The sequence below is a fragment of the Nesoenas mayeri genome (assembly GCF_963082525.1).
Source record: "Nesoenas mayeri genome assembly, chromosome: 18".
Classification (NCBI taxonomy): domain Eukaryota; kingdom Metazoa; phylum Chordata; class Aves; order Columbiformes; family Columbidae; genus Nesoenas; species Nesoenas mayeri.
The window spans coordinates 8,155,610-8,179,598 of NC_137566.1; the positions used below are offsets into that span (position 1 = coordinate 8,155,610).

Sequence of the window (23,989 nt, forward strand, 5' to 3'; positions counted from 1 at the left end):
TACTCTCACAGCCTATAGCCCACCCAAAAATCATATTTTAAAATGCTGAACACTTGTGTCTTCTCCCTGTAGTTTTTACAGGAGGAAATAATTCTAAGGACCTCAAGCCCGGAGCCAAAGCACAAATGTGCCACCTGCAAGCTTCTGGGAAGATAAAGTCCTTGAGAAGCGTCACCTCAAATATTTAGAGCTGCTGGGAACGTTACATTCAGTGTCCCCCTACTCTACACCAATATGGCAACCCTGGTTTAAAGCACACACACCCTATAAACAACTTTATTACCACCTAGAATCAGTTCATCTTTCCCATCTTGCCTGTTTTTATCATCTTAAGACTTAAACTTGTGCCAACATTGTGGCACTTGAAGCACCAGCTGAGGCCGAGTTTCTGGCACAGAACTGCACACAGACACGTACTTGGCCATAAAGCACCGGGAAGTCACCTTCCCAGTGCCATGGTGAGAGGTGTCGGGTCATTTCAGGGAAACGCCTGAACTTGCACCAACTCAAATCAGAGGAATTATTTTCTAGAATCCCTCCTAATTTACTCTCCTCCTGTGACGTGTATCAAGCGGAATCCGCCTGTCAGAGGAGAAAACTCCCCGCATTAAGGCAGAGAACACACAGCATCGGGATCAGAGCAAACCTCTGAAGGGTGCTCCTCCAAACCTGCTCTGCCACAGACATACACAGGGCTACTAAATTAATGACTTTCTACATGAGAATTACTTAATGTTCAGCTCTTCCTTCCATACTTTGGACAATCCTTCCTCCCCCAAAAACCCAACTGGATAATTTCCATCAGCAACTGTACTTTTTGTGGTTTCATTGTGGGGTTTTTGACTACAAATGGCTTTAGGGGTTGGGATTCCTTGGATTTGTCTGCATGTTATGATAAAACACAATGGATTCATTCACAAAACAAAACAAGTTTGTACATAACAAAACGTGCAATAAAAGCGCAAGAAAGAAAGGAAAGAGAAAGAGAGAGAGAGAGAGAGGTATCCAGAGGAGAACTTACCCCGCGCTTTAGGCTCCTGAAGCAGTGGATTTTGGGTTTGGAGGTCATGAACTCGTTGAAGCGATGGGAGAGGGGTTCCTTTTGCTGCTTGGGAGACTGGGGGCCGTTGGGAACAGCAGAGGGTGAGGCAGAGGCAGGGGGAGGAGGAGGGGGCTGATGGGGGGATGTTAAAAGGGACATAAGCTACGTATAAGAGATGGAGAAGTGACAGAATAAAAACCAAAATAAAAAGATAAAACACAAAACGAAAATAAGCATCAAAACCAATATTTGAAATCCAGATTTAAAAAAAAAAAATAAAATCAATTAAATAATTAAATATTATAGGCCATGGTTCAAAAGAGGGGGAAAGCAGTTTTTAAGAGTTGTGTTAAATGAAGAATGTGATAAATGGAAGTTTTAGTAAGTGATGCAACAGAAGAGTAACGGAAGTATTTTGACAGGAGGCTCATGCAGACTCTTCCATGCAGTGCTATCCCCATAAACTGCCCTGTTCTCTCTCTGGACAGCTCAGAATAATGCACATGGATAGAGCTTTCAAATACCTGACTTTAAATGGATCAGATAAGGAAGGTACCTTAGTGCCCAGTAGCGTTTCTATTATCTGGAAAACAACAAACCACATTCCTTCCTGCTTTCAAATGTACCTCGGCAATGTGCCCCCTTCACTTCTACAAGTTATTCTGTCCATTTGCTCAGGAGTTAGGTTTTGTTTCTGGCTACACTGATGGAAGCACCAGACAGCGTGTTCTCCCCTGTACTCACACAACAGGAATGACCCATTTTGAACAAGTACCTTTTAAAACTCTGTAATTAGAAGTAGGGGTCAGAGATCCAAACAACAAAGCTGCTCTGGGCTTCCATCAGTGTTACTGAAAACAGATTCAGTCCAGTCGCCCTGACACATTCTGGTAACCCCAGATAAACGCTGCCATGCATTATGGTGTAAAATATGACAGTGAAATGAAAAAAGGTTTAATGGATACATAAGTTAATATGGTCTTTTAAAAAGTCAACTGCTCAGTTAGTTATGCCTCGTTAGTTGTGCTTAAGAACGAATCGCGGCAATTCCTTGTTCCCAGCCACCCGACCGCTGAACCCAGTGCACAGACTGAAAAGATAATGCAAATGAAAAGCCAAGGAGAGTTTTAGAAGTGTCAAAACAGTAATGCCACATTATAGCTTCCCAAAAGTAACGTTAGTTAGCACACATGGCACTAGGTAAGCGCTACACAACTCCTTCTCTGAGTTAGGAACAGAAATGGACCATGGCAGAGACATGACAACTAACGTTAAATTAATATAAAAACTGCAACATAATTTAAAAAATTATACAAGAAAAAAAATCTAAAGATACAAAGAAACTTAAGCAACTGAAGACTACAACAAAACACCATATTAAGAGATCGGTTATTAACTTTCTGAGTCTAAAATCCTCTTTAAAAAAATAGTAATTGCCAGGATTACTAGACAAGACAGAGGTTATTTACTACACAAATACTAACACCAAATTCAAGTTTGCAAGTCAGTACCTTATTTTTCTTGATGAATGGCCATAACTTGCCCTTGGATTTGCTACCAAACTTCGGCTCTGACTTCCCATCCCCTCTGGAGTTGGACAGGCTGGATTCCGAGATCGTCCGCTTCATCGGCTGCGTGAAATCCTCAAAGTCAATATCTCCCGGAGGCTCAAACCCCGATTTAAAGGCTTCTATGACCATCTGTGAATCCTGAAACGGGACAGATCCAGTACAAGTGTAAACATCTCGGGTGAGGGCTTTCATCAAATTGGTGTCACAGAACAACAGGACGAGGACAAGAAAGTTCCCCTGTGTGGGGACCAACCCTTGCAGTGTCCAGGCTGGGAACAAACACCCTTCCAGAGCCCAGAATCAACACACAACTCCACCTTCTGCTCCACGATCAGGGCACTTGTCTTCATCTTCAGCCTTTCCTCACACGGGAGATGCTCCACTCCCTTCAGCATCTTGGTGGCTGCGCTGGACTCTCTCCAGCAGTTCCCTGTCCTGCTGGAACTGAGGGGCCACAACCGGACACAATATTCCAGGTGTGCCCAGAGCAGAGGGGCAGGAGAACCTCTCTGACCTACTGACCACCCCCTTCTAATCCACCCCAGGTACCATTGGCCTTCCTGGCCACAAGGGCCCAGTGCTGGCTCATGGTCATCCTTCCAGTTTTAAAAAAGTGGAATTAAGCCATTTCTGTTAACATTCTGTTTTCTGACTATAGACATAGGACCTGTTTGAATAAGAATTGGTGATTATTAGGTATCTGGAATTATGCCCAGCATCTTCCTTATTCTATGTAGAAGGCTATGTTTCAATTGCAGTATTTTAAAAAGTAACTATCCTACTAAAAGGAGAGAATATTCCTGAAAGAAAAAGTGTGGCAGTAGAGGCATTTCTGCGTATTAAGTAGATTTGGGAAATAATCTCAGCACATCCTGCCTCAGACAAAGTAGCTTGGGACAAGAAGCTGTTCTTTGTTCTAGTCCTATGACTATAAAGCTCTTGTGCTGCAGTCTGGACCCAGGATTTAAGTCTCCATATACAAGTGATCAGTACTAAAGACAACAATCAACAATCCAAACAACGCAACACTTACACTCTTGTGATCAACCGATTCTGCGGCCTTTGTTATCTCATCCAGACACTTTCCGATGATGGGGATCACTTGGCGGTCGACCTCTGCGAAAGTTTTCATGGATTCACCTATCCTCACGATTCTTCTTTCCTCCATCTCTTGTATTTTCTGAAACATTCCATTTCATTCCCATCAAACATCAAGATGAACTTCACAGTTTCAACCAACAGATTATAACACGATCCAAAAAGGGCATGAACAGAATGGCCTGTTTCACATTAGACTGCCAGAATCTTGTGGAGCGTTGTCAACTTAAAAAAAAATCTCCATTGCATCAACCAATCCACAAGCAACACAAATTCTTTTGTAAATAATTTATTTCGACATCTAAGAGAAAGCGCTGGAGTTCACTGGTAGTGAAAAGGATACGTCTGCAGCACTTTAAGTGTGCTCACCTACAAATCAGAGCGCCTACCGGATCTAGTGTTAAATACAAATACACCGCAAAAAATTTATATCTGATGCCAGGGATAATTTGTCTCAAGACAGTGGTTTGAAATACCATGAAGCAAAAGAGGAGGTGTCCCTTTAGCCAAGAAGTTCCAGCTATGGATAAGAAAATACATATTGGCTACACAAATATCAGTTATTTCTCATGAGATGATAAGCATGTGACATTTTCTCTCTTAAAGAGGCCGTATTTTCCACTTCTGATGCTTATGACCCATTACAATGGAACAGTCATCTAGAACTTCTGTTCTCCTACATTAATCTCTCTTTGCTCAGTCAAGCACAAACTCAGATCTTCAGTCACTATAAATCTGATGACTTTTTTGTTCCTCCTCTACAGTCTTTCTTTAGGCACCCTAAGATAGAATCAGTGAGCTTGCTTAAACCCTTTGACATTCACTAGTGCAGAATTATCGTGGTTTAAATTTAAACATCTTCAAGTCTGATTTGAAGACAGGTTACAAAGGGCTGTGAGGCTTTACAGATGCAACCATGCCCAGCCGACTCCTGCCCCAGCAATGCAAATAATGCTCTCATTCCCCAGCTGCAAGGACATGAGAGGTTAACAGAGCAAGACTGAGAATTTCAAAGACTATCACATAATTTTCATGACAATTCAATGTCACCTTCCTTATATAGTATTGATCACTTGATATCTAGTCTAAGAGAAAGGGACAATTTCTCCTGCCCAGCTCTCCATGTCTTGGGTTGCAGACGGCATCTAAAATCACTAAAAATAAAAGACAGGGTCATAGAATGGAGGTGATGTGCAACACGCTCCTCTGTTCTCATCACAAGATTCTGAGCTGCTCTGGATCAGTGACCCTCACCTGGAAGATGTTTGGTATGTGTGTGTAGTAATGATCATGCTGCTCACTGTTGAACTTCTGTAGAGTGGAAGAATATTCCGCTTTGCTGTCTTCTGCCATTTGATGTCGCAGCTGGGCTTGCTGTCTCGCCTACAAAAATGCCAAAAGAAATTTATGATTTATACTACATGGACAGAAATTGCATTGTTACTCCTTATCTTACTATCCTTACCAGTAGACAGGACAGGAATACGAGGATATGGGTCGCTGAAGGCTTCAGTTTTTGGTTTACTCATGTTTTGTCAAACAGTCCATCTACATCGAGCATGAGCATGCAACGTGTGCACTGCTGTTCTTTTCCTGTGTTACAACATGCTATTTTCCATGAACCAGTTTGCATTCCGTGAACAACCTCTGCTCATACTGCATGTAAAACACTGAACCAAGTTTGCCCCTCTGCCAGCCCAGTTTGCAGGCCGCGCGTTCTCTGTGCACTTGTGGACACCCTTCTTGCTCCATCAGATGCCTTGTTGGGCGGCACCAACTTTTCTTAGCAGTATTTTTTTCGGGGAAGGGAAGCATCAAAACAACACAATACAGTTTTGTCTCATTCCACATGCTTTAGCCAACATAATCATGACAAAACTCATGCTCCTGCTGTGCTGTCTGCAAAGTCCTTTATCTACACATCCCCGAATAGCGCTGGCATGAAGTGCACAAGGAAAGGGAACCCTGAGTAGCAGCCGGGACATGATCCTCTTCCTATTTTTACCCACACAGATCATTTGCTTTGCTACCCAGCACAGCACAGGGCAACTAACCTCACTTCTTTCCCTACAACAATCTGTCCCCGAGTGACCCTTTTGTATTTTCAGATTCCGCCTCTTACAACTCTGCCTCCCAAGGCCTTCTGTTATCTGTTTTGCTGCCCAAAATTATTCCCCTACTGCATGCCGGCCCATCTGTTTGTTTTAGTTGCCTTTTCCTTCCTCGCTCTTGGCCTTCACACAGCAGCTCTTCCACCTCTCCCCTCCTACCCAGCTCCCTGCACCCATTGCCTTCACTCCCTGTCCTGCCCCACTGGTTCCAGTCCCCCTCTCTCCCAGTTTGCATTGACACTGCTGCTCCCACAAAACCCCACAGCTCTGGACCAAACACCTGCTGCAGTGGGAACTTTGCCATGGATTGGATTAAGCCCAGGACCTGGCTTTGTAAAGCTAAACTACCCTGAGTTCGCACTTGTTTCTCAGGCACTCGGAGCCTCCTGACCCGCTACTGCTGACTTAGCATTGAACATTGCTGCAAGTGTCCAGAAAATATTGTGTTCCAATCACACCCTTGATTCCAGAATAACACCATCAAGAAAGAAAGATTGCTTAAAAAAAAAAAAATAATTAAAAAAAAAAATAAATATATATATATATATACATATAAATAAAAAAACTTTGGGGAAGACAACACAAAATTTTAGCACATTCTAAGCAGGCTGCCATTAAAAGTAGCTCAGAATGGGGTTATTCTTTGCCCTGTTCCAAGCAGACAATAGTTTCCTGACAATAAATCCATGAAATACCAAATCATGGAATATTTTAGTAATCGTAACTGGAAGAAGGTAACAAATTGTGCCAGAAGGTTTCAAATCTCAATTTGCAAAGACATAAGGCTCCCTCCCAGTTGTCCGCCTCACACATCTCACCTAATAATTTATTTCATCTCAATTCAGTTATTTCTTTTGCAAGCACAGTCAGTTGTATGAATTTCCAACATCTCCTTCACATTCTTCCTACTAAAATAATTTAAGCACAATGAGAAAATGCTGGGCACTAACTGCATAATAGGAGATGAAACAGTAGCATCAAACGGAAAAGCCTGTGGCTACAACCAAATAAATAAATCCAATAAAAACAAGACAATTTCAACTTGGCTTGTTCCCCAGGAGTTTTAACTGTCCACTAACTCCTGTAAAGGATCCACATATAACTTCTGAACATTTACCTGCTGCAGTGAAATTCCAAGGAGCCATATCAATAATTTTTCTGCCCAAGTGCTATATAGCTTATTAACTTCATCATCCACACCCTAATATACAATCACATTAAATATGAGTGGAAAACAATATAGCCTTGTACTACAAACACAAATTTAGCAGCAAAACAAAGGCATGGAACGGCAGACAGCTGTACGGGCACTGTTCACTTGTCCCCCAACCCTTCCCCAGTCCCAGCTGCTGCAGATCAATATCCATTTGTGAGGCTCATTCTCTTCACCTACCTAAGAGTAACCCATTGTCTGAGTGACTCCTGCAGCAGCCCCAGCCCCACTCGTACAGCTGTCTCTTTTTTAATAGTGCAACTCAGGAATTTGTCCCTTGACTCTATTGTTGAAGCAGAAAAACAAGAAGTCCACAATTACACATTTCCAGGCAGACCCAGCAAACACGAAGCCATCAGGGTTCATCTTCATGACCAGGCTGAGTAGCTGGATATGAGCAAAGCAACTCTGACCTCAATGTACACAGGAGCAGATGCTCTGTTTCCAAAACTAGCTTAACTGGCCCTAAATAAGAGGCAGAAGACAAGTAAGTAAAATTGGGTACATTCCAAACCCAAGATTTCTTGTATGAGAGCCCCAGTGATGTTTTGCTTCTCCTGGCCATTTAATGCACTTGGCAAGCTTCAACCAGTTTAAATATTTTTCCAGTGAGGTATTTGGATCTTAAAATAAACATATTTTTTAGAAGTCTAGCATTTTTTTAATACTCCATTTGAGTATGTCACTTACTCTAACATCATCACTTCCAGTATTAACAGAATTCTATTTCATAGCTGGGTTCCTGCACTCTGCTAAAGCACAGAAGGGTAAGAAAAAAAAGGGTTGATGACATTAAGTTTCCCATTCAGAGTAATGGATGCTGTGGCCTGGAGCTGCACAGAGTCACAGGAGCTATTTCAGGAGTAATTTATAGTTGAGCATTACAGAAAATACATTTTTGCCTTCTTTACTGCTCACTTGTGCATGGAAACAGCTTCAGAGAAGGTTTCTCTGGGCTTCTTAAGAGTTAACATTAAAATATTTACTCTGAACAGTATTTTCAGGAGGAAAGGCTTTGGAATAATTGGTCTCTGGAAAACCAGACCACGAATTCAGATATAAGAGATTAACACTGCGGTGCAGGTTTCAGTCAACAACCCGTCTCCTTTAGCCGGGCAGGGATGAGCAAGCAGGAGCCCGTGTTGCCAGCACCACACGTGAAACCACAATCCAGATCTTCCACGGGCTGCCAGATTACTCGATCGTAAGAGATGTCAAGACTAGGTACTCAAAACGCCACAACAAAAAGCCTTTCCCCTTGAATGGGAGAAAGAATGAGGTCACCTTTCAGCATCGTGAAAAAGCAGAAAAAGCTCAGTACAATTGAGGGGAGAAGAAGAAAAGCTGTTCGCTTCATTGGGTGTTACTGCACATGTGCAAGAGAGGCACGGATTTTGTACACTCCCTCCACCCCAAACACACCTTTGTAACATGTTTGTCCCCAAAGAAACATGCACAGTGTATATGTACAGTGTATATGTATATAATATACACCCTCCTCTGCAAAGTCTGGTTTTGTTAAGGCAGTTCTCTGAACTCATGGCAGCGACAAAACCATAATGCCGCATACACCAATGCTCGTGTTGCCAAGAGCAGCTCTCCCAAAACCAAAGAGCCCAGCACCAGCAGCACCGTTAACCTGGAAACCAGCACACAGGGACACTCCAGCTTCCCACTGCCACAGCGATCGGATTTGAGCACAACCACACCAGGGGTGCTTTCTGTAAGTAATGCTGAAAGAAAACACCAGGTAAAGGAAGCACAGCTCTGATGTACTGAACTAGATAAAGGCGCATTAGCAGCAGGTCAGGTTTGTTATGCATGACCTCCTCTCTCACAAAACCAACACGGAATTGGCATTAAACATAATCAAAAGCCAACTTCTTTCCTTCCTTTCGACAGCCTTGCTAGTTGATAAGGGAGAACACAAGGCAGCAGCCAACTGCAGGGCAGGAATAACTTTCCAAGTGTTGATGTTGAAAGATGTGTAGACCTGTGGCTGTCTTCAGCACTTTTAAAAACTCAGGCCTCAACAGCCATATGAACTGGCAACACACACTATGGCTTCTACATCTTCTACAAGGTAGCAGGAATAAAACATTCTCTCAAGATTATTTTACCCACATTGCCAGCAGATTCTCTACCTAATCACCAAGCTGCAAAAGCCAGATGTTCAAACAGCAGGAAAAGTTAGTTCCAGATGTTTAAATGAGTCCACACGGAATCCAGGATGGCAGGTCCTGTGATGGATAGCGGGCTGGGACACTGATGCTCTCAAATCCTTCATGACCAAAGTACCTAGGGAAGTATTGCTTTCCCCTTTACAATAAGAAATTACAAGAAAGCAATCCTGAAGGTGTAAGAGAACAGCAAGCTGCTAAGCAATACGTGCTGCCCCTTCAAGAATTAAAACTATTAACCCTTGTATAGTGCTACCTGCAAAAATCTTCTCCTCCCAAAGTCCAGTTTGATATGAAAGTCAAGTGGTAATGAAGCGTAGGTGAAATTTTGAAGAACAAGTACACTCTCTGCCATTTCAGTCTCCAATACGGAGAAGAATGAAGGATATTTTGCTGAGAACAATTTTCTAAGACACATTCCAGAAACAGCAAGAGGGTCAATAGACACACTGTCTTCTGGGTTTACACAGACAGAAAATGCAGCTCCTCGAGGCTGTTATGGTGGGAGTGATATGAATAACTGAAAAGGGCAGGAAAAAAAGCTTTGGCTGTTATTCAGCTGATCCACACTGAGTGGAACAGTTCAACTTCTCAGCAGTCGCTCTTGTCCAAAATGGCAGAGTTTCCAGATAAAACTTTGCTGTAGTTTTCTTTCTTCTTTCTTTTCTCCCATTCCTCCCCCTCTTTTTTTTTAACCCAGACAGCATGCGAGATGCATCACTGCCAGGCTGCTGCCTGCCAAAACAGATCCGTCTTTGGTAAATCCAACATCAGACTAAAATGCAAACACACACACACAGAGAAAAATCACCCCTGTCTCCCCCTCAGCTACCCAAAAATCCCTTCAAAATAACTTAATGATAAAGGCAGACTCAAACACTTCACCAATTTCAGGAATGCTCTCAATTGCTCGCAGATTTTCAGCTGCAATCCCCGCACAGACAACGTCACGGAGCCGCTCGCTGTTCCGAGTGGGCACCAACGGGCACCTCTCGGGAGCAGCAACGCTGGCAGCATCTGCAGAATCATTAATAACAGCGGGAGCTCTGCCATGGGCTTGAAAAACAGGGCCAGGATTTCAGGCTTTGATTTACATAGCCTCCAAATCAAGCTCCATTGTTTACTACTGTACAATAACCAGTTTCATCTCTCCGAACTGGCAAGCAGATAAAGGTTTTGAAGTTTGATTTCTGAAGCTCTGTTTAGTTGTACTAACATAAGCAATTAAATTCTGCAGTGTATAAGTACTGAATATAAATAATGGAAATTATTTTGGGACTGTAGAATAGATTGCTTAGCTCATACTTTGAATACTGGGCACGGCTGTAGCCATCTCTCTCCAAGAGAGAACTTACAAACACAGCCAATGCAGAATGGACAGTCGGGGTTGAAGAAAGTTACCGGTATGAATTTTCTAGCCTTAAAGTCTAGCTTTATGGGTACAATACATTCACTTAAACTGAACAGTTTACAAACAAAAAGCTAAATTCTGGGTTCTCTGCTTCGTTTTCCCTTAGCTCTTCAACAAGTGAAAACACCTGTTATAATATTTCGACGGAATAGGGATGACTATAAACAAGCTTTCCAACTGTATAGTATAAACCAAGCACTTTGCATTAGCTAAGAATGCTGGTTATATTACACTTCTGATTCAAACTGCAGCTGATCCTTAATTCTGAAGTTGTTCTTAAGCCTCCCCTTTGCACCCTTTCTGTCCCTGACTTGTCCATTCGTTCAGCAGCCTCCCAACAGAGCTGTACTGTAACAAAACCCACTCAGATTGCTGTGTGGAGATTTCCTGCAGAGCAGCACTGCTAAGAGGAAATATAAATTCAGATGGATTTCCTTATCTTAAACTAAAACTGACTGCTGCTTCTCTTCCCTGATCTCTGAACATCAAATACAGCGTATGCAGGGGAGACATATAGATATTTATTAGTTCTCCAGCCACTCCTGCTGCAGTCATTAACTCTTTTATTGACTAGAAATCAAACCTGCTGAATTAGTCATGGTACCAAAAGGGAAACAGCTGCTCTATACAGTGTCACAGGCAGCAGGCTGTAAACAAGGCGGCCTCTTCCAGAATTGAAATGCCTGTCCTGGGGGACTCCCAGCATTCGCACCGTACACCGACCATGAGGAAGGAAGCAGTTCAGGAAGGGGACTGGGATCTGCATCACCCAGAGAAACAACGTTAGTGCAAAGCTAATGGCCTCAAACGCATTACCAAGAAAAGACTACACTTGCATTGATGGGAAATTTGACCCACGTCACAAGTAAACACACAGAAGGGTTGAGCCAGATCCATTTGTGGAGCAAAAGAAAAGCAGCTGCCTAGTCAAAGTACTTAAAACTCACCTCTATGCAGAGAACATGGGAAAAATTTGTGTGATATCTAACTCTAAATCAGAAATGCACAGGCCAGGAGGCCCTCTTGCATCACAGCGCGGGTCACTCGGCATCTCCTAAAAAATCAGGCCTGTTAAGTAGTTATGGCCTGCAAAAGGCAGGCACCCACAATCTCAGGTTATGCTGCAGAGTTCACTGCTGACCGTCTTAACTGACTGAACCTCAGTGGCGAACGCTGCAATGACTGAGCACCGAGCTGGAGATGTTGCTGCCTGGTCTGTTGGTGGGTTTGGGAGATGCACATCCAGCCCCGTTGGGACCTGCCCGCTGACAACACGTGCTGTAAACAGTGTATGCAGGGTAATGCTGAAACACAGATCAGAGATTTCTCTAGGGCTCAAGTAAAAATAGCTTAGTGCATCCTTCATTGTAAGGATGCGTAAATTCTTAATGAAGAGATTTGCATCCCGCAGCGCGGCAGCCTACGGGCTGGAAAAGCCGTTTACTGCTTGACAGCGTAACAGCGTTTGCACGGGCAGGAAGATCAGCATAGTCCAAGAATCCTCCAAAGCAGCAGTATTTCTACATCCATGTTCAGTAAGACTTTGCCAGCAATTCAGTTCATGAGCACCCAAGGCAATGTAAGTGGATGTGTCTTCTATAGGATGACATACAGACTCTCTACATTACACTGAAATCAATGGTGAGCACCCAGGAAATGTGGCATAAAAGAGAAAATGAAACTTCAGACATGAAGTGTCAGTATCTCTCGGTAGTTATATTTACAGCATAGAACATTAATGTCATGGTGATACTGTATTATGAGGTTTTATGTCTTTATGCAAATCATAAACTATTCTGGGACTCCCAAAGTCTTGGATACAGACAACATAATGTGATCAGAAGGCTGCGGAGCACTGGGAAAAGCTCCTACAGATTTCAACAAACTTGAGATTACATCTATTTCCTTAGATTCTCCACTTAAAAAAAACCAAAACAAACACAAAAACCCCAACCAACCAGCATCCAGTAAATACCAAACTTGTACATATCTCAGAATCAGTACAGGAATAGAACCATCAGCTTTTTCATTTATTTTGTTTTTAGGTATGACATAGGATTGGGCAGAGAAGAGAGCAAGGAATGGGACAATAATTCTTTAATCATAATTTTGGACATAAGTTTGGATCATTTTGGAGTAATCTTGATTTCAAACTGACAGCCGACTCGCAACAAGCTCAATCAGCTGTAAGCACATAAGAAAGCAAATTCAATAGGAAAAGCCCATTGTCGCAGAAGAGATGTCTGAATATCATAGGATGCAAATAAAATCTTCATACAAACTTGTCCTTTCTGGGTGAGGTTTGAAGACTTACTAAAGGGACAGTTGAAACCCCACAGCAATACTCAATAGCCACCCCATGTTTTTACCAGTGTGAGAAGTTTCTTGACTTAAGAGCGTTAAGGTCAAATTTGTACTTTATGTCTATTTTTCTGAACTACTTTCTAAATGCACAATACATATACATTAATCTCAAAACCACCTAATGTGGAACCCTCCTAACGTAACAGGAACAAAAACCAGAAGAAACAAAAATGTGAAGGAGGTGACGAGCCCCGACTCCAGGGCAGCAGTTCTGGAGAACCCACAGCTCATTTTTTTACTGCTCGAGGCTGAATTTGTTTTCTGGCAAAATTACTACCTAGGTCACCAACCTACAGCTGCGCTGCTCAAAGGGACAGATCCTGCCTGACACCACAGGCCTCAAACCACCGTCCTCCCCCGCCGCTGCTGTGCAAACCAAGCAGCAAAGCTCTCGCCCCTTCCTGTGGTTGGTCTCAGCAAGAAGTCTACAAAGGCACCACTGGGTACCACGTTATCCCATAAAGATGTCAGCTTTTTAGTGATTGCAGCTCTAAGGAGAAGGAGCAAACAATAGAGCGCTTCCTTATATGTACAGCAGCTCTGCGCTGGGACAGAGACCATTTCCCCAAATGGGCAAAAAATTGAAGCAGCTCCACTGCGGTTTTTGAAAGAGAACTGCTTTAAAGTACACATCTCCCTGCGATCCAAATGAAACTAGGGCTTACAGTAACAGCCACACGGCTTCCCGGTATTAGCATCAGTGTGTTGCACCATTTATTTGGTTAATAAGGACATTTTTCCCAGTACAGCTTTCTGCAACATAAAGTTCCTACCCTGACTCTGCTAAACCAAACTGACAAAACCTTCGTGCCAAACTGCACTTTGTGTTGCCGCGTGAACATCCCTCTGCACATGTCAGCTGCTGGTAATTTAGCTGCTCAGTGCAAACACAGGAAGGGAGCTCAGGGGCCCTAATCTGCTCTCCTTCCATTCCCAAATAGAGCCTGAGACCACCGCAGGGACTGAACTCAGCCTTTTGCTCCGTGTTCCTGCAGCCAGGAGGACACAAAGCCAAACATCGCGCTCTCCATGAGATCAGCTACCAGACTGGCGGCTGCAAAGGTGATCGAGCCCAGAGTGGTCACACAAGTGGCACTGAGGGCACGTGCCCTCTGCACATCCACCCGGAGCTGGTCCTGCAGAGGAGGCTGGACCATGCACAGGACACCCGCACATCCAGCCCTGCCCTGAGGCCCTTGGTGAAACAGTCCTGGAGAAACGAGGAGGAAAAGAATTCTTAATTTGCTCCCCTGCCACAATTCTGTTGACTTAATCCTAGCAAACTGTAACAATACCAAGAGCTATCCCTCAGGTCACGCCATGTTAAGTGGCAGCTCTGCCACAGAATTTCCTCCTGCACTTGTCAAAAGCTACAATGACTAAAAGATTGCGAGATTCGAGCGTTTCAGAGCTGCATACAGCTTAGCATTAGGTGCATTAGGGAACTGCAGCTGTATATTCTTGATTGCATGTGTCACTGTGATCACTGCAGAGTTCCATTACTTTAAAATGCACAATGCAAATAATAGCTTTAGTGTCTGCTCCTATCTGCAGGTACAAGCTAAAGTAGCCAAGGTGTCAATCTCAAGCTGAAAAAAATGAGGGTGACTGATCCCTTTGCTTGAAGAGCACCTTGTTCCGCCAAAGTGACCAGCACTGGCTCTGAATGCAGCCAAGTTGTCTGCGTGTCTGGCCACATTTCTGGGAGCTTTTGGGAGTAGAAGTGCAGCAGCAAAACCATAAGAGGCAAGAGAAATCAGAACTGCTGTATTAGAAGGAGGTAAAAGTCATTACGCTGCTTCATTTGAAGTGGAGCGGTTCCTGCATCTCCCTGGAGCTGCTCCCGACAGCAGCGCTTGGTTCAACAATATCCCATTTTCACTTGGGAATTATGCAAGAGCGGTCCCAGTCACAGGGGCAGGGGGAAGCAAAGAAAGGGCATTATTCACAGCTTGACATGGATGAACCCAGTTTAGCACAAGCACTTGGAAAACACTGTTCTCTCTGTTCAGTAATATTATTTCACATTCCACTCGTTTTGATAACCTTTTTCTTCGCCATCTACCCCACTGACTGACTGGAAGTCGACTAATGCCTTCTCCTCAGATTGGCCAACACACACAACAGCAACAGATTTTATTTTCCTCTTTGAAGATACCATTGAGCCTCACTTTGCAATAAATAATTTACAAATACATACAGTATAAAGCTAGAGAAATTTTCAAGGGAAGCCCCTCTGCTTCACTTCACAGGGAAAGAGCACCAGGGCAGGGATTGCTTCCCAGAATTTACCTAATGCCTCTCAGATTGATAAGCCGCCAACATGCAGCCTTTCATTCTGACCAGAAAATGCCTTAGAAAGGGATGTACAAGCAGGGAGTTTCAGCCCCGCATTTCAAATAGTAAGTCGTGTGTCTTTGTATCCCTTTGACACAGCCTTAGTTTTGAAATAAATCTAGGGCAAGTCCTAATTTTATCTATAAAAAAATGTATTCTAAAATCACTTTATAGAGATAAAGCAGAGATGATCCTCCTCTGTCAGAAAGACCCACATGTGGTGTTACATCTCTGACAATCCTGTACACGCATTCATCTGTGAAGTGCCCTGACAAATCCAGAGGGCAACAAAGGATCAAATCTGCATGGTGAATTTACAACTAAGAGCCAAGTGAACGACAAGAGCACAGAGGTTATTTTTTTCCTTTGATGTGAAATAGCACTTCAGGGAAATTTTCTGAGCTTCTTTTACATTTACTGTCCCTATTTCTAATAGCATCCCTGACGCCATCTGCTAGACAACCTCTGTGATGCTTGGTGTACTAGAAGCACCTTAAAGTCCCATATATAGAAAGAACAATTTGTATTTGATGGCTTCCCAGAACTGAATCAACTGAGAACAGAACGCAGCAGACCTCTTGAGGAACAAAAGCTACATTTTACAAGGCCTACCTTGAACTAGAAAAGATTCCTTACCTATAATTCAGTTTCCCTTCCTGACCCTGCAACAAAATGTCTTGTATATTTTAAGCTTCAGCTTTCTTCTTCTTTCTTGTCTTTTTTTGTTGCGCTTTTTTTTTTTTCTTTCTTTTTAAAGAAAAACCCTTTCAAGTCTTGTGGCTATTTTCTACCTTTACAAATCAAACTTAGGGAAGACAAAACTGCCCTTACACATTGTAATATGCTGTTTCTGACCTACATTACTATATTTTCTGAGCAGATGTGTAACATCAAACCCAAGCAATGTGAACATGCTCTCTCCCTCTCCATCACTTCCTTAAGTTACAGGTACAATCTGGGGTGTTCTTTCAAACAGATTTTGCATCAACTCATTTAGAGTCATGTCGTCTATTTTAAAACCAGATATCACCTTACTGAAGAAAACTGACTGTATCCATTTAGAATTTTTATGCGAATATACGTCTCTGCAGAGATCTCCCTATTTTTAATTAAACTACAGACTGACTTAAGTGAAGCATTAAGCCTCAGAGGGTTTATCCTGCCAGCAGGATTGAGGAACTAAACCCATCACATCCATCTTTACAAACCATCTCCCCACCCTCTGCCTTACCTTTTCAACATCTGCCTTTGTTACATTGATATCAGCATCCATTTTCTCAAAATACTGCTGTGCTCGGTCAGCTTCTTTGCAATCACGTTCAAACCGCCTTTTACTCTGAAAAGGAGAAACAGAAGCCTTTGTTATGGGAAAGAAACAGAGTCTCCTTCTGTGCAGACATTCCAACCCGCCTGGACACCTTCCTGTGTAACCTCATCTGGGTGTTCCTGCTCCATGGGGGGATTGCACTGGATGAGCTTCTGAGGTCACCTCCAGTCCCTGATATTCTGGGATTCTGAACTTTAAAAAATTCCAAGTTACCAGAAACCGATTTTTTCTTCTGTTTTCAGGTTGTTTGATTACACCAACATCACTAGTGTTTCAGTATTTTTTTCCCTGTTGCCATCTCATCTGCTCTTATAGACCAAACCACTCCTTTCCAACACTTAACTCCTTTTTATAATGCACAACAAGGGACTTACTAAGATTTATACATTTGCAAGTAGGACTTTTGGTTACTGATGTCCCCTTTATCTTCTCTTCTGCTTGCAGCCTCACTTTTCATTCCTCACATGAATGATAATTCCAATATAATTACTTTTGAGAAACAGAGATGGTCCCGTTCCACTTATTCAAGTGGTATGAAGCTATTCAGCTTACCATGGAATATCTGCAGAGGACGCTTAGGGACTCTGCACTTCCAGCAACGCTTAGCACACTCTTCAAGTCATATCAAATGAAATGCTACTCATGATAGACACAGATCCCACTGAAAGCCACATGTACTATTAAAACAGACCTTTTCATGTCTACTAGTATACTTAGGATACAGTTTTAAAAATCCCATTTCTAGAGCTTTTATCTAGACACCCTTCTTTTTCCAAATACAATGTTTGGAACCATCTCTCTGAAAATGGTATAAAAATGACTTAAGTGTCACATCTGAGGAAGATTTCACTTACTGCTTCAAGTTGTTTCCAGCAGGTTTCAATATGTTGCTGTGCCTTTCTGCCATCATGGAAGTGCTGTTTAGAAAAAGAAAAGATAAAAAGAAAACATTATGAGCAACAAAAGAACGAACAGTCAATTATGCTCAAGGAGTTGCAAAAATAAGCCCAGAAATGAATCTGACAGCTGCGTTCTGCAATACTGATAATTTGAGCAGGCATATGATGACTATCTAATGTCGCAGCAGGCTGCAGATGTATATTTGCATCAATTATAGTGGTTAGTTGGACTGAAGCTAATTAATCCCTTTAGCAATTCCACCTTGTATTGTTCACTGTATCTCATAATGACTGGTTTCCCATACCAGGAAATCTGAAGCACTTTTACGTGAAGAGCATTTCTTTGGTTACTGACAGAACATGAGCTCTAAATCAAAATTTCTCTCTACATGGAATTCACCAAGATGCCCTTGATTGGCACATTCTAACAACTGATGTTTGGCCTGATTTTCATTTCAACTTGACATCACACCCTCTTCTTGCCAGTCACCGGCTGCTCATTCAACTCTTTGGGTCCCTGCAGAAACCCTCTTATCCCACACACTAGGTGTGTGTGTATGTGCACACACCAAGGTGTTACACACATTTTAAATATGCAATGCCAGCTACAATCTAAATGACAAGGAACTTCTGACATGCCTTTTGGAGCAAGACTCAGTTGCAGCTGGTTTAAATAACCATTCATAGCCCTCACACGATGCTCTTCATCAGAAAATCTAATATGCTTTAGGTATTACCCTCTCTACCTTCTCCATGAGTCGCTTTTCCTCAGGACAAGCAATTCATTCAACATTATCACACAAGTCAATGACCCGGCTACAAACATGAACGTTAACACAGCCCCCAAGCGACCGTGAGAACGGATTCTTCCCCTTACAAACCACCCTGTAAAATAAATACTACAGCGAAGTACAAATAGGAAGCAAAATGCCTTTCTGTTGTATTATTTATTGGCAGTTAGGATGTTTTATTCAAATACTTAGATGGCTTCACACCGTAGAAAAATATCAGATAATCCCACTGCAACTCACTAGAATTTGTGCATTCTCAGTCCTGCGCATAATCAGATATTCAGTATATCTTTAGCAACATGAGATCAGCAGTAGAAGGGCTCTAGCTTCAAACAGCCTGCCACAAACAGCTCAAGTTAGAAAAATGTGCCTGCAAGCACTTTATAATTGGCAGCTACTTGATTTTCTGCATCGTCCACTAAAGCAACTGGTATTTTCCTCCATCAGGAGCAGGTTTCTGAGCAAACCTGCTAATGCCATTTCCTGGCTGTCCTTCTGGCTCCACCAGACACACCAGTGAAAAGCCCCAAAATTGCAATTCTCTGTCATGCCATGGCCAAGAGACTCGTATTGCCTTCAAAATAATCACAATCCCCATTTCTTTTCAACCCCACGTGTGGCAGATTGCGCATCTCCCTTGCCAAGGGCTTCGGAACGCTCCACATTTCAGGCTGGCTTTTGTAATGAGAGTTCAGGAAAACGGTCCCAAGGAGCAACTGTAATTTAACGCTGCATTTTACAACGTTTTTGCTAATAAGCATGGAATATGTAAAGTTTTTTAGCCGTGAAGCTGCAAGTGAAACGACTTGGCTGCACTGGAGCCTCCGCCAGCCTTTGTGCTTCCCAATCCCGCGTCTCTGAATTCGCTGGAGTGCAGGAAGGGATTTGATTTGGGAACAGCTGGGCTGCATGAAACCTAATGCTGCCAATGACCCAGAAACCTCAGGAAACAACATGCCAGGTTAATTTAACAGAATACAATTGAATATGGGGGATGAAGGATGAACTCAGAATCAAAAGCATATCAAATCACAGGACTGCCCTGAGCTCGTATTTTTAAACCACTTTGTCATTAATCAATAACGTAATTTTAGTTTTGCACAAGCCAACCCTGTTATTTCCAAATTTGCCTTCTCTGTAAAATGAACTCCACAAGCTGCTGGAAGAACACAGGAGAGAAGCAGCAAGCCTGAGCACTATGGCTGCATCCTGCTCAGCTTTTGCTATATTTTGCCTTTTTTTTGAGAAGCTCTTTTATACAAATCGTTCACTGAAATGTCAGATGGGCATTGCTGAGGATTATGAAACAGTCAACAGAGGAACTGATGTTGAATAACAGTTTGATAAATACAGGTGCAGCACATTTTGGAGATTTCACTGCAATATTGCTCTTTTTTTTAGTTCAACCACTTTCTAAATATTTATAATCCCCAATTCTTGTTGTATTATCCCATATATCTCCTTGTTATGAGAGATAAAGCTACATGTGGTAACAGCTGTAGCACGTATTGAGAGCACTTCTGCTTTCACAAATCTTTTGACAATTTCTGCCTTCCAAAAACTCTTTTTCATATAAAGCAACTAAGTGGTACCTTCCAGCTACCCTGGTTCTTCACTACCCCCATTTATGTGCATGGAAACTGAGACCGTTTGGTTAAGTGATCTGCTCAAAGTCATACAGGAAACCTCCAGCTTCCTCAAGCCCTGCACCATCTTCAATTTCCGCCAACTCACTTCCTTTACTTTAAAACAGTCTGAAATAGCAAATGCCTTTTAGCTCTGCCCCCCAATTTAGCAAAAGCTACTTTAAGATCAAACTCTTCCTTGATAAGGTTTCAAGATACAAGTTCTAATTTAAAGATTAATTTTTCTAATCAAACGTGATAATGGGTTATTTGACACCTGATGATTCAGCATGACAAATGATTCAGCTCATCATACAGAAAACTACAGTTCTTAATTAGTCACACATTTCTGCAGCACACCGTGGTAAATTTAGAGTAGTTGATACAACGCAGAATATTAACTTATTTTCCCTCCAAACTAATGCGCCCTAATCATGTTTTCTATTTAAAAAGCTCAGATTATGAGCAAGACACCAAATTAATGCATCACCCTTCAGTGTGCCGGTGAGACATCTGCAGCAGCAGTGCTGGTTGTTCACATGCTGTGATTTCCTCCAGGCTTTTTGGACATATCCACAGCATTCAAAACACACATTAAAAACACCGTAAGAGTTTGATTCTTATTAGTGTTCATTGGTCAAACTCCTTAAATCACCGTTTCATCTACACTTTGGTATCTCAGGCTAGCAACCACCAGGCCAACTTTAAGGTTTCCCTGAAAAATATTTTATCCAAGCTTCAGACCTACTAAATAACTAAGAATATAGCAGCATTCTCCAAATTATAGCGGCTACATGACCACAACTGCCCTTTTCCCCCATGCATTAAAGCACAATACGGGTGGGATGTCACAGGATGCTCCCGAACAACCCACAACTGGCCACGGTTTGACTGGACGTCTCCATCCATTCTGTGCTCACAGGATAAAACAAACTAAAAACCAAATAGTTTTAGGTGATCTCACAAGAGTTCTTAAGACTTGAGAGATTTTCAGCACAGTATTAAGTTATTTACGTGAAGACTGTGCATTAGGTCAACTGTCATTTTATTCTAAGAACTCCCAGCTCAAGAACACTCGGCTATAGTACAGGAAGAAGAATTTTAGGAAGAGCAGGAGATTTTAATATGGGCATACCATATGCATGGGGTTTTTCCCTTTTAAATCACCTCATAGCAAGCCATGTGCTCCCATTGCCACGTGCCTGTAACAGCTGGGGAGAAATCCTGGCTGCTGCGCCATCACAGACAAAACTCTCATTGACTTTTGTCAGGCTCGGATTTCATCCGTGTTGATGAAAACAGTGGGAACAGCGAGCGAGCCACCTACAACATAGCCCGGTCCTGCCAGCACCATCACAATAAGGAGCAGCAGGATATTTTTGCAAAACTTTCTCAGTATGCAAGAGGCTTTACACAGGCACCCGCTCCCAGAGCAGGCAGCACAAGCTTGTTAGAATATGCTTCTTATCTTCTTTCTGACCTTCTGAGAGGAATAGTAAAGCAAGATGTAGTTGAAAGCATCTTATGAAGCAGCAAACAACAATTTTGCTGAGGAACTTGTGGGCAGTTCAAAGTGAAAGAGTTGCCTGAAACACAGAGCCCACCAACACAACTTGTGCTGCGTCAAACCGACCATGGGAAACCTTTTAGTTAAGAAAGGCTGTAACAACAGAGTCCTATTTCTCTTAAGGAAGTAAACAGCAATTGATTGTGTGATTTGCACATCTACAGTCTGTTTGTATTAGAAAGTCTTAGTTCATTTATATGCAGAGCATACGGTTCACTTGACAACATCCTATTTTTTAAGAATTTAAGAGAGATACCAGATTAGGCCACTTTGTAATATAACACATTGAAAAAAGTTACCTCTGACTTCTCTAACTGGCACTCAGATCATGCTGATATTCCATATGAACAGAGTCCTAGCAACTTAGTTTGAATTGATGGAGGAAGCACTATCTCTATTTCTGTTATAAGCAATTCCTAAAATAATGGCCAATGATTAAAAGTAAACTAGAGACAGAAAACACTATTTTTTCCTCAATTTTCCCAGCTCCATTTGCAAAAAGCCTTGTTATTTTTTTTTCCTGGCCGCAAAGACAGGAAACAGTCTCCTCAGAAGAAATCTTTGTTTCCAAGAATAGCAACATGCTCTTGAGGTCTTATCGCTCTCCTTTGTAATAAGAGCAGCGTAAGACAGTCCTGTGAATGTTGACATGAAACAGATGACTATCTCCCCACACGGTCATCAATGCTACCTCTTAATATTGTGGTCTAACCCTGTTCTGCTTTGCAACCTTCCACGTGAACATGATTCTTGACATGTACCCATCAACCGGGTCAAACCCGAAACAGGCCATGTAAATATCTAATCAAAGCTGCTGCTAATTCAGCTGGAACTGTCTCCTCCTGAAGTGGTGCCCTCCAAAGGCACTCCAGTTACACACCACTAAGGTTGTGTGGTCCTGTCTGACGCTCGCATGGTGCATTACGCCATGAGAAACACCGTGGAAAACCACAGGACTATTTGCAGAACAGGGCACTATTGAGAATGAATGAACATGGCAGAATTCTTCCAGTTATTTACTTTTCATCGACACACGAGGGTCTGCAAGAAACAGAAGGTTCTCTGACATGTCTACCTTGTACAAATACACACAGGGAGAGCACATACACTCCATCATAAAGAACCAGACCATTGCTGCCCTCGCGGTACCCACAGGGATGCATTCACTCCCCATTCCCCTTTTATCTCGACACAAAATGGAATGTATTGACACCAGGTAAATTCTCTCCCAGGCACAGAACCTCAGTGCTGCCCCAGGTCAGTCTGTAGCAAAGCTCTCGGTTGGTACTTGACTTTCAGGCCTGATTGAGCAGAACTAGCCACCCCACGGGGAGCGGGAGGGAGAGGTGAAAGCAGCAGCAGGAACAAGAGGGATAGTTCACGACTCCCAAAGACATTTTTAGCAAATCTGACATACGCAATGGCTACAGAGAGCAGCTGCTGCCAGAGGCCATGAGTCAGATCTAGTTTGTGACCACACATCAAAATCACCCCAGAATTAATTCTTGAGTTTCCATCCAGACAAACTACAGTATTGAGGGTTTTCCTCAGCCATAGTTGAGAAAATATCTAAACCACCTATCTGCTGGGAAGCTTTAAGAATAAAAGAAATTCTCAGTGCTTGGGATGCATTGGCTACGAGTTAGCTCAAAAGTCCTCTCAGGTGTCACCCAAAAAGAAGGCAGCAAAAAACCCCCCTGTGTCTAGATGGTTTTTTTTAATACAACAAAGTGTGCTGAGTGACTTGTTGAAATTGGGGTGGCACAAACCACTCTGAGCAGTGATCCCCAACGCATTTGCGCAGCTTGGTGACGAAGGTCTTCGTACAGCGGAGTGGAGTTCAGTCACATGCGTCTGGCCTCAACAACCTCAAAAGGAAGGCGGATGGGACATGACCTTCACACATAACACACAACTGACAGCTCAGCTTTCAAGCAGCCAGCAAGATCCTGGCTTAGCAGGAGAACTACTCACATGAGAGCATGGACACACTAAGAGCACAAGAACGCAAGAAGAAGTCCAAGTGAGGAACTACAGTATAAAGAGTTTCACTTCGCTGGACAGCGGGAAGAACTGAAACAGCACAGGGAGTTTTCTCCTTTACACCCAACGGCAGCGACTGTGAGGGCAAAACAGCTCATCTGGTACAGTGATAGCATCAAGGGCTATTTGATGGAAGAAGTATGCATAACAAAATCAAGTTTAATGCACTGATTAACCTTTGTTGATAACAATATTCAAGTTGCACAAAAAAAGTCTTTGCTTGATTTTTCTTACTACTTTCTGAGGATCTGAAACCATCACACAACAAAGCACGAGATCTGTAAAAACATAATGGTGACCTAGAAATCTCCTGAGCTCCAAACCAGCCAAGAGGATAGAGGAGGTTCCCGTCCTTTGAACAAAACTACCGTGAATTTGCGAATCATCCCACTTGTCCAACCTCCAGGCTG

At 42.7% G+C, this 23,989-nt stretch overlaps 1 protein-coding gene across 5 annotated transcripts in view; it reads right to left on the minus strand.

Annotated features, from left to right (window-relative positions):
* The window catches only part of FNBP1 (formin binding protein 1), a gene marked incomplete at its 3' end in the record, with an annotated part of 80,573 nt that overhangs the window by 20,499 nt on the left and 36,085 nt on the right, over positions 1 to 23,989 (minus strand). For 4 of the 5 annotated variants that reach the window (XM_080356111.1, XM_080356112.1, XM_080356110.1 and 1 more), the window contains 6 exons: positions 17,509 to 17,571; positions 16,559 to 16,663; positions 4,966 to 5,094; positions 3,647 to 3,793; positions 2,554 to 2,751; positions 1,022 to 1,204 (listed from right to left, as the gene is read on the minus strand). In XM_080356111.1, coding sequence (XP_080212237.1) covers positions 1,022 to 1,204; positions 2,554 to 2,751; positions 3,647 to 3,793; positions 4,966 to 5,094; positions 16,559 to 16,663; positions 17,509 to 17,571 — 825 coding nt within the window. The remainder of the gene's footprint in view (positions 1 to 1,021; positions 1,205 to 2,553; positions 2,752 to 3,646; positions 3,794 to 4,965; positions 5,095 to 16,558; positions 16,664 to 17,508; positions 17,572 to 23,989) is intronic. The other variant, XM_080356113.1, reaches the window with a different exon arrangement.